At 37.7% G+C, this 14,430-nt stretch overlaps 1 protein-coding gene across 1 annotated transcript in view; it reads right to left on the reverse strand.

Moving 5' to 3' along the window:
• Positions 1-2,816: 2,816 nt before the first annotated feature.
• Positions 2,817-14,430, reverse strand: part of ACADSB (acyl-CoA dehydrogenase short/branched chain) — a 39,832-nt gene continuing 28,218 nt past the window's right edge. The window contains exons 4-10 of the mRNA XM_019669159.1: positions 14,045-14,215; positions 13,195-13,320; positions 11,891-11,983; positions 9,151-9,240; positions 5,148-5,285; positions 4,369-4,468; positions 2,817-3,669 (exon numbers count right to left, since the gene is read on the reverse strand). Of these exons, the coding sequence (XP_019524704.1) occupies positions 3,599-3,669; positions 4,369-4,468; positions 5,148-5,285; positions 9,151-9,240; positions 11,891-11,983; positions 13,195-13,320; positions 14,045-14,215 (789 nt within the window). The 3' untranslated portion in view covers positions 2,817-3,598. The remainder of the gene's footprint in view (positions 3,670-4,368; positions 4,469-5,147; positions 5,286-9,150; positions 9,241-11,890; positions 11,984-13,194; positions 13,321-14,044; positions 14,216-14,430) is intronic.

The raw sequence follows: 14,430 nt of genomic DNA on the forward strand, positions 1-14,430 counted from the left end.
TTGTAAGTACTACTATATTTGGCTATAGTCCTACCTTATTTTGTTTTCAACTTGCCATTATTTCTTAAAACAAACTTTTTCTTTTACTTTGTAGCTATCTATACAAATAATTGTAAATCAAAAACCTGTCTGTAGCCACCCACTCGGATTTTTATCATGCTTTGTCATTCTTCTTTTTATCATGCTTTGTCATTCTTCGTACCTCAGGGTAGATTTAGATAACCCAAAGGAGATGAATTTCTATTTCCCTAGCTCCCTTTTTGGTACTTTTCTCACCCCTCTATTATCTATTGCCCTATCCACCCACTCCCCCATTCTCTCTCCCAAAACACACACACTCCCACCACACCAATTTATTTGTCTTGCAGGCCCTGTTCTCAGCTAGCTTCTAAAGATCTGAAACACATCTCTGAAGAATTATCCCCTAATAAAGGGCTAGTTGGTAGGAGCATTTCACTGGCAAGCTTCAGAAAATTAACAAATTTTAAAGACTCAGAGGAACGAAGCTGCGAGGGCCTTCATCAGCCAGGCTGCCGAGTCTGAACTGCATTTCTGTCATGTACTAAAAAGCATCTCATTTAACACCTCCATGCCTGTAAGAGCACCTTCTGCATAGGGTTGTTTGCAGTTAATGTGTGTCAAAAACACAGAATAATGGCTGGCGCATGAGAAGCGCCCAAGAGATGTTAGAACTTAACTGTTATCATTCTAATGGATCTGAAGAAATACTTTTAAGGAGGGTTGGCCTTGGTAGTTTTCTACTCAATCTTTGTGTAGGATGCACTAATAACAGAAAAAGGAAACCTGAGATGAACACGCATTTCGATAAGGATCTGGTCTAATTCATCTCTGCACCTTGGACCCTGGGACACAGGGACCTTTCGGCACGAGTTGCTGAATGACAAAAGAAAAAAGGGACCGATATCTGGATTTCTAAAATAATGTAGAAAATCACGGGAACAGATAGGTTGAAATCTCACATGGCGCTAGACTGCAGTGCGTCACTGAGTAAAAGTGCCACAATATAAAATTTTCAAAAGTAACACTAGAAAGCACTGGCGTAAATATCAGTCAGATACGATCTGTACTGTGAAGGTGTCCTCAAAAGAGGCAACCTCCCTACTGAAGAGCTGTTTATTTTGCTTGAAAAAAAAGGATCCTCTGGTAAAATTTTCTTTAGCGACAAGAATTTAAACTTGGTCTTCATGATAAGACCCCTTCTCTGAAAACAAATAAAATTGGCTTACAGAAGAGACAAACTATCAGTTAAGTAAACAAAGGTGTTGCATCCATCTTGCAGGAAGACTACATTATTTTCTTACTTCATCCGCATGTGACACAAACAATTTTGCTTCATCAGGGTAGCAAGTCTCCAGTTAACTTAGCCCTTTATTTTTCATTCTCCATAGAATACTGATTTTGTAACAATGAACGCAGTCTGACAAGTGCCATTGAAACAAAACTTTTTACTTTATGAAAGATCAGCAAAAATACATCAGCACGGATTAACTGGTGCATTTACTAAAACATGTCATAATCATAAAACCAACTGATCACACACAATAATCTTCACATGTGATATACCAGCTACACGGGAGAAAAGCTGGTGTCTGTTAGGTGATTAACATATGCAAGCAATGACACTGACAAATACATAACACTTCTGAAATGTTAATTCTTTCTCAGTTATACCTAAAATAAATCAACAAGCATACTGAAATCTACAACAATCTATAATCCAAAATTTGTTGAACAGAGACAATGTTAAATAATGGGGCAAGCACTGAACTGGGTGGGAGCTGGTTCTTGTCTTGGCCTTGTCTCTGGATGGATGATCTCAGCCAAGTATTCTGGGCTAGGAATCCTTCATTTTAAAATAGGAGAGTTGGCTAGATGGTTCTCTAAGATCTTTCTAGGTTTAGCTTTCCATGATGCTAAAATCTTTGACACTGACTCATTTTCATGTTGGGAAATGAAATCTCTAACAATACTAACTTGGCAGTTGGGTTGGGTCTGGCTCTACCCACATAAATACAGTTCCTTGGTGATTGTGTTCAAGTGTCTACCTCAAATTAACAAACAATAATGACAGTCTTCAGGAGGTGAATGAGCTTGTCTGCCACTAGACACAAACTTAAGATTGATAGTTTTACTAAGACCCCAAAATCAGGGTTATTAAGAAAAGCTATAATGGAAAACCCACAACATCCTCTTTGGGAAATGGTAAAATAACATAATGATTCTCTAATAGAAGAAGGTAGGTACATATATTAATTGTAATACATAATTAATTTTCAACTGTTCTTTGTGAACATGCACAAAAAATCTATACACAGTTAGACTCTATCATCACTAAATATAAATTCAAGGTCCAGGTGTACATGGAGGCCCTCTAATGCTGCTAATGTGAATATGAACGAGCAATTGGTCTTCTGGGTATCTACCCGAAAAATCTGAAAACATTTATTCGTAAAGATGTATGTACCTATGTTCATTGCAGCATTATTCACCGTGGCCAAGACATGGTAGCATGTCCTCTGATAGATGACTGGTAAAAACGATGTAGTACATAAATACAATAGAATATTACTTGGCCATAAAAAAAGATGAAATACTGCCATCTGTGACAACATGGATGGATCTTGAGATTATCATGCTAAGTGAAATAAGTCAGACACAAAAGTCAAGGACCATATGATCTCACTGATATGTGGGATATAAAACCGAAAGCAACAAACAAGACAAAAACAAAAAAAACTCACAGACACAGACAACAGTTTAGTGGTTACCAGAGGGTAAGAGGGAAGGGGGGAGGTAGAAAAGGGTAAAGGGGGTCAAGTATATGGTGATGGAAGGAGATTTGACTTTGGCTGATGAACACACAATGCAATACAGAATTGTCCATTTGAATCCTATATAACCAATGACATCCCAATACATTTAATAAAAAAATAAAATCATATTAGAATCAAAAACAAAAATCTGGTGAAACCATCACAAAATGCATCCTTTATACAGGCTAATTATCATAGCAAATTCTATTGCTGTAGTTTGTTAAAGTGAGGTTTTCTTCCGTTACATGCCCTGCAGAGTTACACCCTTATTTCCCACCCATTCTCAGGTACTTAGAACTAAAACTTTTCGATTTTTTAAAATAAATGTTTTCAGTTTGTACCTAGTTTAGCAACTTAGAATTGAATCCATCTATCCTAAAGGATTGCCAACTATAACAAATGTTTCTCTGATGCCACAAAATAACAATTTAATAGGAATGTATACTAGCCATGTCTGTTAGTATGTCTGTTTTTCCAAATTCTGATAGAATGAAACTTCTATATACCCTGAAGATAGAATAATATCTATAGAACTTTAAAAAAACAGTTTGAGAAAATATGGATGCATTTCTTCTCAAATTCTAAAAATGATTTCCTGTGCCCAAGTTGAGCAGACTGGAAAGATAAAATACAAAAGGTCTACCCCAAGATCCAGGACTAAGGACTTAAGTTCCTTCAGTGCGGTAGTGTTTAACTGCCTCCCAAGGCACAAGTTTGAAAGTTTACATCCGTGACATCAGGGAGGGGCCCCACTCCTGTAGGTGTCAGTATTCCTTACCGATGTGCTTTGCAATGATGTTCAGCTGGATATTTGAAGCTCCTTCATATATTGTACCTTAAATAAAAGGGAGCGAAAGGAACAAACAGGAACATTTATGCGTGTATACAAGAAACAGCTCTACAAACATCACCTCTGCGTTTGCTGTAAAACTGTTACTGGTAACATCATTCAATGTTCCCTGAATATGCTAGTATCTGGCAAAGTAATTCTGCCAAAGAGATAATTTTCCATTTGGAAATAAGATTCTGTTCCAGAATCAGTATTAACCAGGTGAAGGTTTTCACTCCTAAACTGTCAACGCAAAAGCGTGGCCTGTTATTCAGGAGCAGGCAGCTTTCAGTACTGCTGTTTCTAGCTTCCTATTTGGTGGCAGAGTGCTGAAATGCTCAGGCCTGATTAGGAACTTAGCTTCTGAAGTTAGAATTCAGGTTTCAAAGAATTTTGATGCATTAAACACATAAAAAATATTAACGCTTTTAGTAAGTGAAAAATTAAGGCAGTAGATGTTGTGCTTTTACTAAAAGGCCTGTTGAGGCATTTTAAAAGGTGATGTGATGTTCTTAAAACTATAAATCCATTTTTCTTGAAGGAAGAGGTGGGAAAAACACCCAGCCACAGAAAAAGAGAGCCAATGAACACAATATTGAAGAGATTAAAACTGCCTCTGCCTAGGTACCAAACAAATAATAAATATCAACCAAACACCTACAGAGGCAACAAAAACAAAACAAAATGGAAAAAAAATCTATTTACCAATCTTTGCATCTCGGAAGTATTTTTCCACAGGGTAATCTTTGGTGTAGCCCACGCCTCCCATCCACTCGACACACTTACTAGTTGTTAGTCCTGCAACCTATCAAAAACAAGCAAATCACTTGCCGAAACCACATGACTTATGCATTACAAACACTCTAGCGGTGAAGTGGGGTGGATAAAGTGGAAATTGGTTCTATCAGTCTGGCACTCAGCAGGGAGGTTGAGGCAGATTAAATTTTGGGGCTGAAGAAGTTAAAGGAATATTGGAAGCTATGGAATGAATAAGATATACTGCGGACGCTGGGATTTGTCTAGATTCTCCAGCCCACGTCTAATGTGTTAAATGTAGAATGCATCTGTGTGAGCAGAAAGCATTAAAAACATGAGCAATCTCTTCTTGGTGTTTTCATCTCACGTCATCTCCCATGGCACTGCTTTTGCCCCAACCTGGAACCATGGGGGTGAGGCCATCAGTGATGCCAGCATTCAGATGAGGCCCATCCGGGGATTTATGATGGGTCTTCTACCTGAATGGGGCGACCCGGTTTCCATTTAAGATCTTGAGAAAACATTGATACCTCAGAATCAAAGCACTTTCCTATGGATGCTTTACTTTTTTTTCCCTTTTCTATTGTAGGAACTGGAGAGTCCATGTTATTTTACTTGAAAAACAAACAAGTATTCAACCAGCATTCCTAAGTGAAAGGTTAACAAATACCTGGGAAAAAAATGAAGGCTGATTTATTTATTTATTTATTTATTTATTTATTTATTACCTCTGATGCGTAGTATTTGGCCATCGATGCTTCTTTTACGCATGGCCTGCCGGCTTCTGAAAGCCTAGCAGCGTTGTATGTCAGCAACCGTATAGCTTCCAGCTGGGTGGCCACCTGAGCCACTTGGTGTTGGATTCCCTGTAACATTCAGGCCCAAGTTAGAGAATCAGGATTCCCGAGATCACAGCTTATCCTCCAAAGTCCTGCCTGGCTATGGAGCACAAACAGACTCCATATATACCCCAAAGGAAATTCACACTCAGTTTGTAAAAATACTTGAAAATCTGCAATCTAAAACGAAATACGATACTACACGTGTTGTTTCTTAAAAAATTTCAAAGTTCATTTAATTCTTTATAATTGCCAAGATTTAAAAACGTAAAAGATCACAAAATTACTTTTAAAAAATTGGTTGTTATAATTATTTTCGCCCTTTATGATAAAAATTGTGCTATAATCCCAGCAAAACAAAAATTTGAATATATTTTTTTATTTGCTTGAATTAACAACATTCTGATTCTGCATATAGCAAGGCATTAGAAGGTGTTGCCTGCAATGAAGAAATATTTGTGGGACTGCAGATTGGTGCAGCCACTATGGAAATCAGTATGGAGATATCTCAAAAAACTGGAAGTGGAACTACCGTATGACCCAGCAATTCCACTCTCGGGTATCTATCCAGAGAAACCCAAGGCGCTAATTCGAAAAAATATATGCACCCCTATTTACAACAGCCAAGACTTGGAAACAACCAAAATGCCCATTGGTAGACAACCGGATTAAGAAGCTGTGGTACAGTTATACAATGCAGTATTACTCAGCTATAAAGAAAAATGAAATTGTACCATTTACAACGATATGGATGGACCTAGAGAACTTTATGTTAAGTGAAATAAGTCAGTTGGAGAAAGACAAATACCACATGATCTCACTTATATGTGGAATCTAAAGAACTGAATGAACGAGCAAAGTAAACAGAAGTGGTCTCAGAGATGTAGAGGAAAAACTGACGGTTGCTAGTTGGGAGGGGTGTGGGAATGAGGAAGAAGGGGAAGGGACGATACAACATAAATTGGTTAACTACAATATTACCACAGGGATATGAAAGAGTTTGGGGAATATAATTAATAATGTTGTAAATATTTTGCAGGGTGTCAGATGGTCATATGTCTTATTAGGGAGACCGCATCATGGATGGGGTAGAGGCTTGATCTGCACTGTGCACCTGAAGCTGATGTTGTATAATACTGTACGTCAACTATAATTGAATATATATATAGTCACGGGATGTGGAGTATAGTGTGGGAGTGGAGTCAATGGAATTGTAACAGATATGTATGATATTGGGGAGGTGGGGGGTGGATTAGGGGAGGGGGTTGTCACTTTGAGGGGGGAAAAGTGTAACTATTGCACTGTGCTGTACACTTAAAACTAATTAAAAACAATAAATGAATAAAAATTAAAAAGTTAAAAATTAAAAAAAATATATTTGAAGCATCAATGTTCTTACATTACTGCATTGACTCCATTGCAAGACCCATGGACAGGTACCAACTTTTTTAAGGTTATAGAAAACATCAAAATTATTTTAAAAAACACCCTGAAGAAATCACTACCACTCTGAAATTTTAGAAGGTGATTAGGCACACTAAATGTTGGTCAAAGAAAAATAAGTGAATTAGTGAGCGAGAATAGAAATATTAAGTTTATAGTTATAACTAATATGCTGGAAATATGGCGTAGATATATTTATTACAACTGAAAAGTTTCTCTTGCCGAATGCATCCATTTACCCAGATTATTTACTGGGAACCTGCTAGATGCCAGGTAGTGTGCTGAGAAGTGGAGACATCACACTGAACATTACAGTCCGAGCTCCGTGAGCTTATGGTTTCTATAGCCCAGCAGGGAAACAGACAGTTAAACTGTGACACTGTGTGATGAATGCAGTCAGGGAACCTCAATTAAGGCACTTAGTCGCAATCCCAGGGATGGCCTTTCCTCAGCAAAAAAAGAGGAATAAACTGGAGGAATATAGTACTGCTCGCAAATACACGGTAGATTCTTCTCTTTCTGTAATGTATGATATGCACAAAGAAGACTGCGTTGCATCTCTGTAGGTTATAAAGCATAATAAAAAACTGAACTCACCTATGTATAGAGCAAATGTCTTTTTATGGTTTGTTTTTTCACTAAATTTATGGCATCTTTTGAGAAAAACCAATTTGGTAGCCAAATTCACCATTCTTATCATCTTTTATAATTAGTCCTTTTTGTGTCTTGTTTATGAAATATATTCCTAGCATGAGGTCAAACATATTTCCCTAAACTTAAAATTTTGCTTTTTATGTCATGTCTTTAATACATCTGAAATCTACTTTCTATGTATGGTGTGAGGTAGGGATCCAGTTTCATTTGTTCCCACAAGGAAAGAATATCCCCACTCAATGGTCTGCAATGCCATCTCCATCATATATCAAGTTTCCATCCACGGAGGAGTCTATTTCTAGCCTTTCTGTTTTGTTCCTGTTAATTTGTCTATTTCCACATCAATATCATTGTTCTAGAAATTGCTTATGGCCTGTTATGTGGAATGCAGTGATTCCAATTATTTTTGACAAGTACATTAAGTTTAATTGACAGCTGCCATCCATGTTGTCTACTCCAAGGACCATAGTAGGCACCATGACAGGCATGTCTCCAGCCCTATGAGATCCCAGCATCGCCGAGTACTGGCTCCTTAACAACCTTGTGAACACAAGGTCTTCCCTCCCTCATCCAATATACGTGGAAACCCTGCATCCTGTGTGCAAAGAAGATCAACAGCCTCCTGCAAAACTGTCTTCACATTCTGTCCCCTTTGGTGCAATCTGTGGTGGCTGGCTCTGAGAAAGCACTCTAGTATAATAAAATGAAAATTAGACCAGAAGCCATGACAACAAAACCTCTGTAATTCTGACCCTTACCGACTATGACATTGGGAAGTCAATCTCTATGTGCCTCAGTTCCCATGTATAAGATGGGGTAATGATAGCATGAGCAGTGGCAGACCCTGGCCAGGCTGGACATGCTCAGTCTTTAGAGGCCTTGAACTGACTGCTCACCCACAGCTTAGCATCTCCACACACGTGTAATGTGTGTGTGCTTGTACGACGCCTAGTCATTATTACGGAACCTGAAGACAATGCAGCATGACAGGGCTACTCAAGGGGAGATACTGCAAACATGTCAAGTAACTCTTCTGGGTTATTACGTGATGTGCTTGGTAAGCTGCCACTCCAGTCTTCCCCCAACCTGTAAGACCTGATGAGGACTGAAAGGTGGAGAAGAATGCTGCATATTGCCACCAACTAATCCCGACTGCCTGGGGAGCTCTGAAACGCCATGCCATGGGACCAGGCGGGTGTTGTCCAATGTGCTTGACTAAGAGCATTCTATTTGTACTTCCTGCAGCTAACTGTGTCTTTCATAAGACAGATGTGCAAAGTGTAGTCTGCTGAGGATTACTGTACGGCTCTGGCCTGATTCCTAACAACCATTACCTTCACTGAGTACTTGTTAGACCCAGGCAATGTGTTAAACACTTTACACCCTGGGGGGGAGGGAGTATTATCTTTATTACAAATGAGGCAGTTGGGGTTTAGAGAGGTGAGGTAACTCGTCCAAGGCCTAAAGCAGTAAAACACAGACCCAGGATTTGAACCCAGGAAGTCTGACTGCAGACCCCATGCTCTGGAACTTATGAAGCAGTGAGGAGACAGCTCAGAGGCTCTCACCAAGATATCCTGAATCACGCCATAGCGGGGCCTCAAGGACTACCGATCTGCTCTGGGAGACAGTCAAGGCATTCCTAAGCACACACCCTGAGACCCATTCCTTCCGCCCCTACACCTCTCCCATTAAAATTCTGAGGGTATTTCCTCCGTGGCTCTATCCCACAGCTCTTCATTAACAGGAAGGAGGGAGAGTCCAGTTCAGTAGAAAGAGTCTAATAATGATATACCTGAAAATCGAATAATCTTTTGCCAAATTGTATCCTTTCTTTAAGATATGGAATAGTGTAGTCAAAACATCCTTGAGCCAGTCCCAGCATCTGTTAAAAAAAAAAAAAAAGACCAAAATTTCTTATTTTAAGTTTATACTTTTTAAAAAAATTTTTTTTTAGGTGTCCCAGCTGAGGATTTATTGGCGTAAATGCAACCATACAAAAACATAAATTATGAAAAACAGTCACGACGTGCCCTCCCCCTCCCTAAGTTTATACTTTTAATTATTCAAGTTATAAATTTCTTTTACAGACAAATTGAATAGTTGGGGCAGGGAAGAACTAGAGATCCTAAGGTAGGGAGGCGGAAGTAACCTTCACCCACTACATTTGTAGAACTCAATTTCCAGTAATTGGGAGGGAATTTGAGTGATTTCATATGAAAAGGAGTATTTTTAATTCCAGCATAGAAGTAAACCCCCTGGCATAGCTGTGCTCCCATAACCAGCTTACTTTTTAGGAAACTCTTCCTTTAAGCTCTGATTCTCAGACATAAAGTGAGTCACAGACACTGTGCTTAGAACTGGCTTCAAAGGCTATCTGGTAGCGCCCCCTAGTCCCTCTAGAAGTCCAATGTGGAAGGTCACTTCTTAACCTTCTATCTTCCTGTCCACTTTGTATATGATCAGGATTAATAACAGCTTCAGTGGAAAGGGCAGTAGAACATATAAGAGTGGTGTTTTTCAACCCAGCTTGCAATTAGAACTGTTTGGGGGTAATTTCATTAAAACAACAAAACCAATACCCATGCAGGGGTCTAACAACTGAATTCAAACTTTGGGAGTGAAAAAGGTGAGTATGGCCTGAGCACCAGCATTTTAGAAACTTCTTAGATGATTTAATGCAGAGCTAGACTTGAGAACAACTCATAGAGAGCATCTGGTAAAAACATTTTTTTGTACACTTGAAGAACAAATCAGGAGGTGGTGACAATTTTAGCTGAATTGTCTCACTGTTAACCAATGTCCACATCTATTGAATGATTTAAGCTAAGATGTGGTTTCTAAATTTCAACATTAGGTAGCCATTAAATCATCTGATTATGTCAAACTACGTAGGTTTCAGAAAAAGGGGGGAAAAAATCAATAGTTAAAGCTTTAGGGGGGAAATGCCTACAAACTTATCAATATTTTATTAGTGTTTTTTCATATTTTCCTTTAGCCTTTTATTTTGAGCTTTCTAGAGAATAGAATATTATGCTAAAAATTAAAGGACAAAAACAAACAAACAAACCAAAAACAACCCCATCAAAACTCCAAAATGACAAAGTGGGCAATGAGTCGCTGCACTTTTGGCTATGAGATAAGATGATGTCATTATACTCTTATAATTAATGCGCATAGTCTGTCATGATAACCTATATTGACATGAAAATTGAAGTTATCAGTTGTCAAGCAAAATAGGCTTTTCCATCTCTGCAAAATGTTTTCACTATAAATACTGAAAAACGAAATTCTCTTCGACTGAGATTTGAGGATGGATGCCTTCAGTTCACGGCTATATGTGCGTCTTTCTCTAAAAGACACCTGCAGTATTAACCAAGAAATAATCACTGGCTGACCTTAACTTTTAATTAGGTTATAAGATAACTTGGAGTAATTAGACTCAAGCCCAGGCTATGTGTTTTACTGCCTGAGCATCTATTGCGTTGTCGGAAAAGTCATAACGCATTTTTGCAGTGAAAAACATAGAAAAAAATACGTCATGACTTTTCCGACAACCCAATATATTATTTTTATGGAGCAAGGAGATCCAGTGCTGTGGTGTTAATGTCATAGCTGACGAAGCTGAATCACGGGAAAGCCTTAAAAAGAACAAATAAGCCAATTCCCTTTAGCAACATACTATCTAGTTTTGTGAGAAACATGGGTTATGTTTTGATCTAAGAATATTTTGTGAGCAACTTAGCGGCGGTGAAAAAAAAATCTAGAGTAATACTATAACATTTAATCCAATAGCTACGTATATATGTAACAGCCTCAAAATTAAAAGCTCTTAAGTTTTTGAATTTTGGGTACTCACTGATTAAAAATAAATAAATACATTCGATAAAAATGACAATTTATCATAAAACCAAAGACTATTCATTTTCTTAATCTATAAAATAACTGACATCACTTAGAAAAATGTAATATGCATTACAAAAGGCAAATTTAGTAAAAAAATTGAACAGTTCTCATCTTACATACCTTATTTAATTGTAGCTACTTTATTTCAAGTGTCACACACAAAAAATTGCCTGATTTTAACATGCACAATAGGGAGCGACAAAATATTTCATTATCTATAGATTAGAGACTTTTACTACATGGTAGAACATTATTTATTCTTAATTTAAAAAATTTCTTCCCAAATGAATTTTATGCTTTGAAAAGCTGATTTAAAAAATATCACATTTAATTTATGCTATATTTTAGAAGTTATCGATCCAGGTATTGGATAATACTTTAATGTTCTAAAAGCAGAAAAATTGTTACCACTAAGCCACTGTTTGGTTTTCAGGACATTATGTAATTGACCAAAGTGGAATTTTAAAGAAATCACAGAAGCCATTCTTCCACCTCATGGAAGGAAAGGGCGCCATCTTGTGTTCACAAGCTTCCAAACACTCATTGGTTTTACTGTAGTTTTTTCTTTCTACCTTTTAATTGACCCACACTGTGGAAGAACCAAGTTAAAAGGCTAACATCTGACTAACCTGTGCAGCAATTCCTATTCTACCTATATTCAGGCCACTCATGGCATACTTATAGCCAAGTCCAACTTGGCCCAGGACATTGGCTTCTGGAACCTGGAGGAAAAAAAAAAATGTGGTTATTTTTTATTTAATTTGACACAATTCATTTTGACTTTGTATTTTTAAATGCACATATGCTCCCAAATTGTGTGATATTACTCTAGCAGAGTGCTTAAGCTCCAAGGAAATTGTCAGCTACACCTCTCTGTCTCGCTCTAAATTGTTTTGCAGATAGGTCTCAGGGCACAGGACACTATGGCACCCTCCAGAGGCTAGCACAGACATTTGCTGAATAAATAAATGAATGAACGAATGAATGAATCTAGAAAAAGGGAATTCTCATATAATTTATCAATAACATAAATGAATAACAATTTTCCCCAATTCTTACCTGTATGCTATGGTATGAGATAACATATTAGGAATTACAGAAAACACGTAAATACTTGCTAAAGCATGGGTAGTGAACCTTTTTTCTGTTGAGACTATGACTCCATAAAACTTAACTGATGTGTCTGTGTGTGTACATGCATGTGTGCACAAGAGAGAGAACGAGAAAGGAGAAAAGAAAGATTAAAATGTTTATTCATCATTTAAAAAAATCTAGCATAGGGACAATAAGAAAAATACATTTAGCTTTAAGATGTGGACAGTTAGGAGAGAGAATGGGCAGAATAGAGAAAGAAAAGAGAAAGTAGGAAGAAGGATGCCAGTTGGGGCAAAGTAGTGAGGCTCAACTGACATTTATAAAGACAGTTCATGAGCACACACACTCAACCACGAGCAAAAAGACCAAGTTCTAATACTAGCAGTAGATAGCCCCTCAGAACCTGTTCTCTCTGTAAGCGTTCTGGCAATCCTCTCGTCCTCATTTTTAACAGACTCCACTTAGAGCTGTGGGCGCTGCCTGGCTGTTTTCCTCTTCACTGAGCAACACCCCCATCTCGTGGCCTTTGGTGTCCAGACACCACGTTTCCTTTTCTGGAGCCACGTCTGCTTCACGAGCATCAAGTTTATAAAGTATAAATGGGGTTAATTCTCAGCGCTGGCTCTAGTCAGCTGCTGGGCAAAAAGGTTTCCACTCCTGGCCTAAACTCTTGTGAAAAGTACATTTTGTCCCGAGCTAACCTAAGAACAAGGTTCAAGAGTCTTACAAAATCCTCTCCTCTGCATGCGGAATGTTTGGACATCTTTTTTGCACATCTACAGCTCCATGCAAGGCTTATTGCACATCAGTCTTGTACTGGAAAGTCTAAGATACTCACCTTGACATTTTCAAATGTTACTGGGCAGGTGGAAGAAGCTCTGATCCCCATTTTGTTCTCTGCTCTCCCTATGTGCAGACCTTCAGTATCGCGATCTACTATGAAGCAGGTGATTCCTTTATACCCCTAAGAAGATTTTAAAATGCTGTTACCACTTGGACTGATAAGATCCCATTTCCAAAAAGTTCAAAGTAAACAGAAAATTAAAAATGGACTTTAGCAGTAAATATAAATGGACTCAGAGCTGCAACACGCGCATTCTGAGACCAGAAAGATTAGTGGGAACTAGGTTCAAAATCAAGAATGTCACCATTTCTGTTACTTTTCCAGAAACCTTTATGGCTATTACAATTATTAAGTTATACTACAGTATTATATGATCATGAGAATACCATGTTTTATATTTAACTTTATTAAATACTTTGTTTCAAAATTCAATTCAATTAAATATTAGAGAAAATACAAAAGCTAAAATGTATTTATTTTGCTATATGTCTATGTTCCAACTGAATAAAATATTCTTAAAACTAAATGTACTAAATAGGTACTTAAATCCTTTATTATTAAATAGAAAATTTGAAATTCTACAAATGTAAAGATTACCTTCCTCCACAACGTATTAGGAGATAATTAATAAAGGGTCCTCCGTGTACAATAATTACATCAACCACATTTATTTTAGGAGGTTAGTAAATAAAAGTATGAAAAGATGTCAGATGTCTAACATTTTCAGTACTGTGGAGAATGAAGAATTTAAGACTGAGCCCTAAAAAGGAAAAGGAAGTAGGAAAAAGATATAAAGAGAAAAGATGAGGGGGAAGAAGGGGAGAAATCTTGTTTTCAATCTTACCCTGGTGGGGTCCACATTAGCCATCACCAGGAAGATCCCTGCATACTCCGCATTGCTGACCCACATCTTCGACCCATTGATGACATAATAATTTCCCTTTTTATCAGCTCTGGTCTTCAAAGCAAATGGATCGCTACCTGCTCCAGCCTCTGAAAGGCAGAAACTTCCTACCTACGCATGGAAGGAAAAAAAAATCCCCAATCAATAACTATATTTAGACCAACAAATACTCACTTACGGCAAAGTAAACATTTGTAAATCAGACGTGTAGCTACTTTTAAAAGCCTGTACCTATCAAAATAGTAATGTTTTCTGACAGTATTATTTTCCAAAATATACCCTATTTGTCTACAACAGGTTTAAAGACTTAAGTACACATATTCAAC

Source organism: Hipposideros armiger, unplaced genomic scaffold, assembly GCF_001890085.2.
Source record: "Hipposideros armiger isolate ML-2016 unplaced genomic scaffold, ASM189008v1 scaffold_549, whole genome shotgun sequence".
NCBI lineage: Eukaryota > Metazoa > Chordata > Mammalia > Chiroptera > Hipposideridae > Hipposideros > Hipposideros armiger.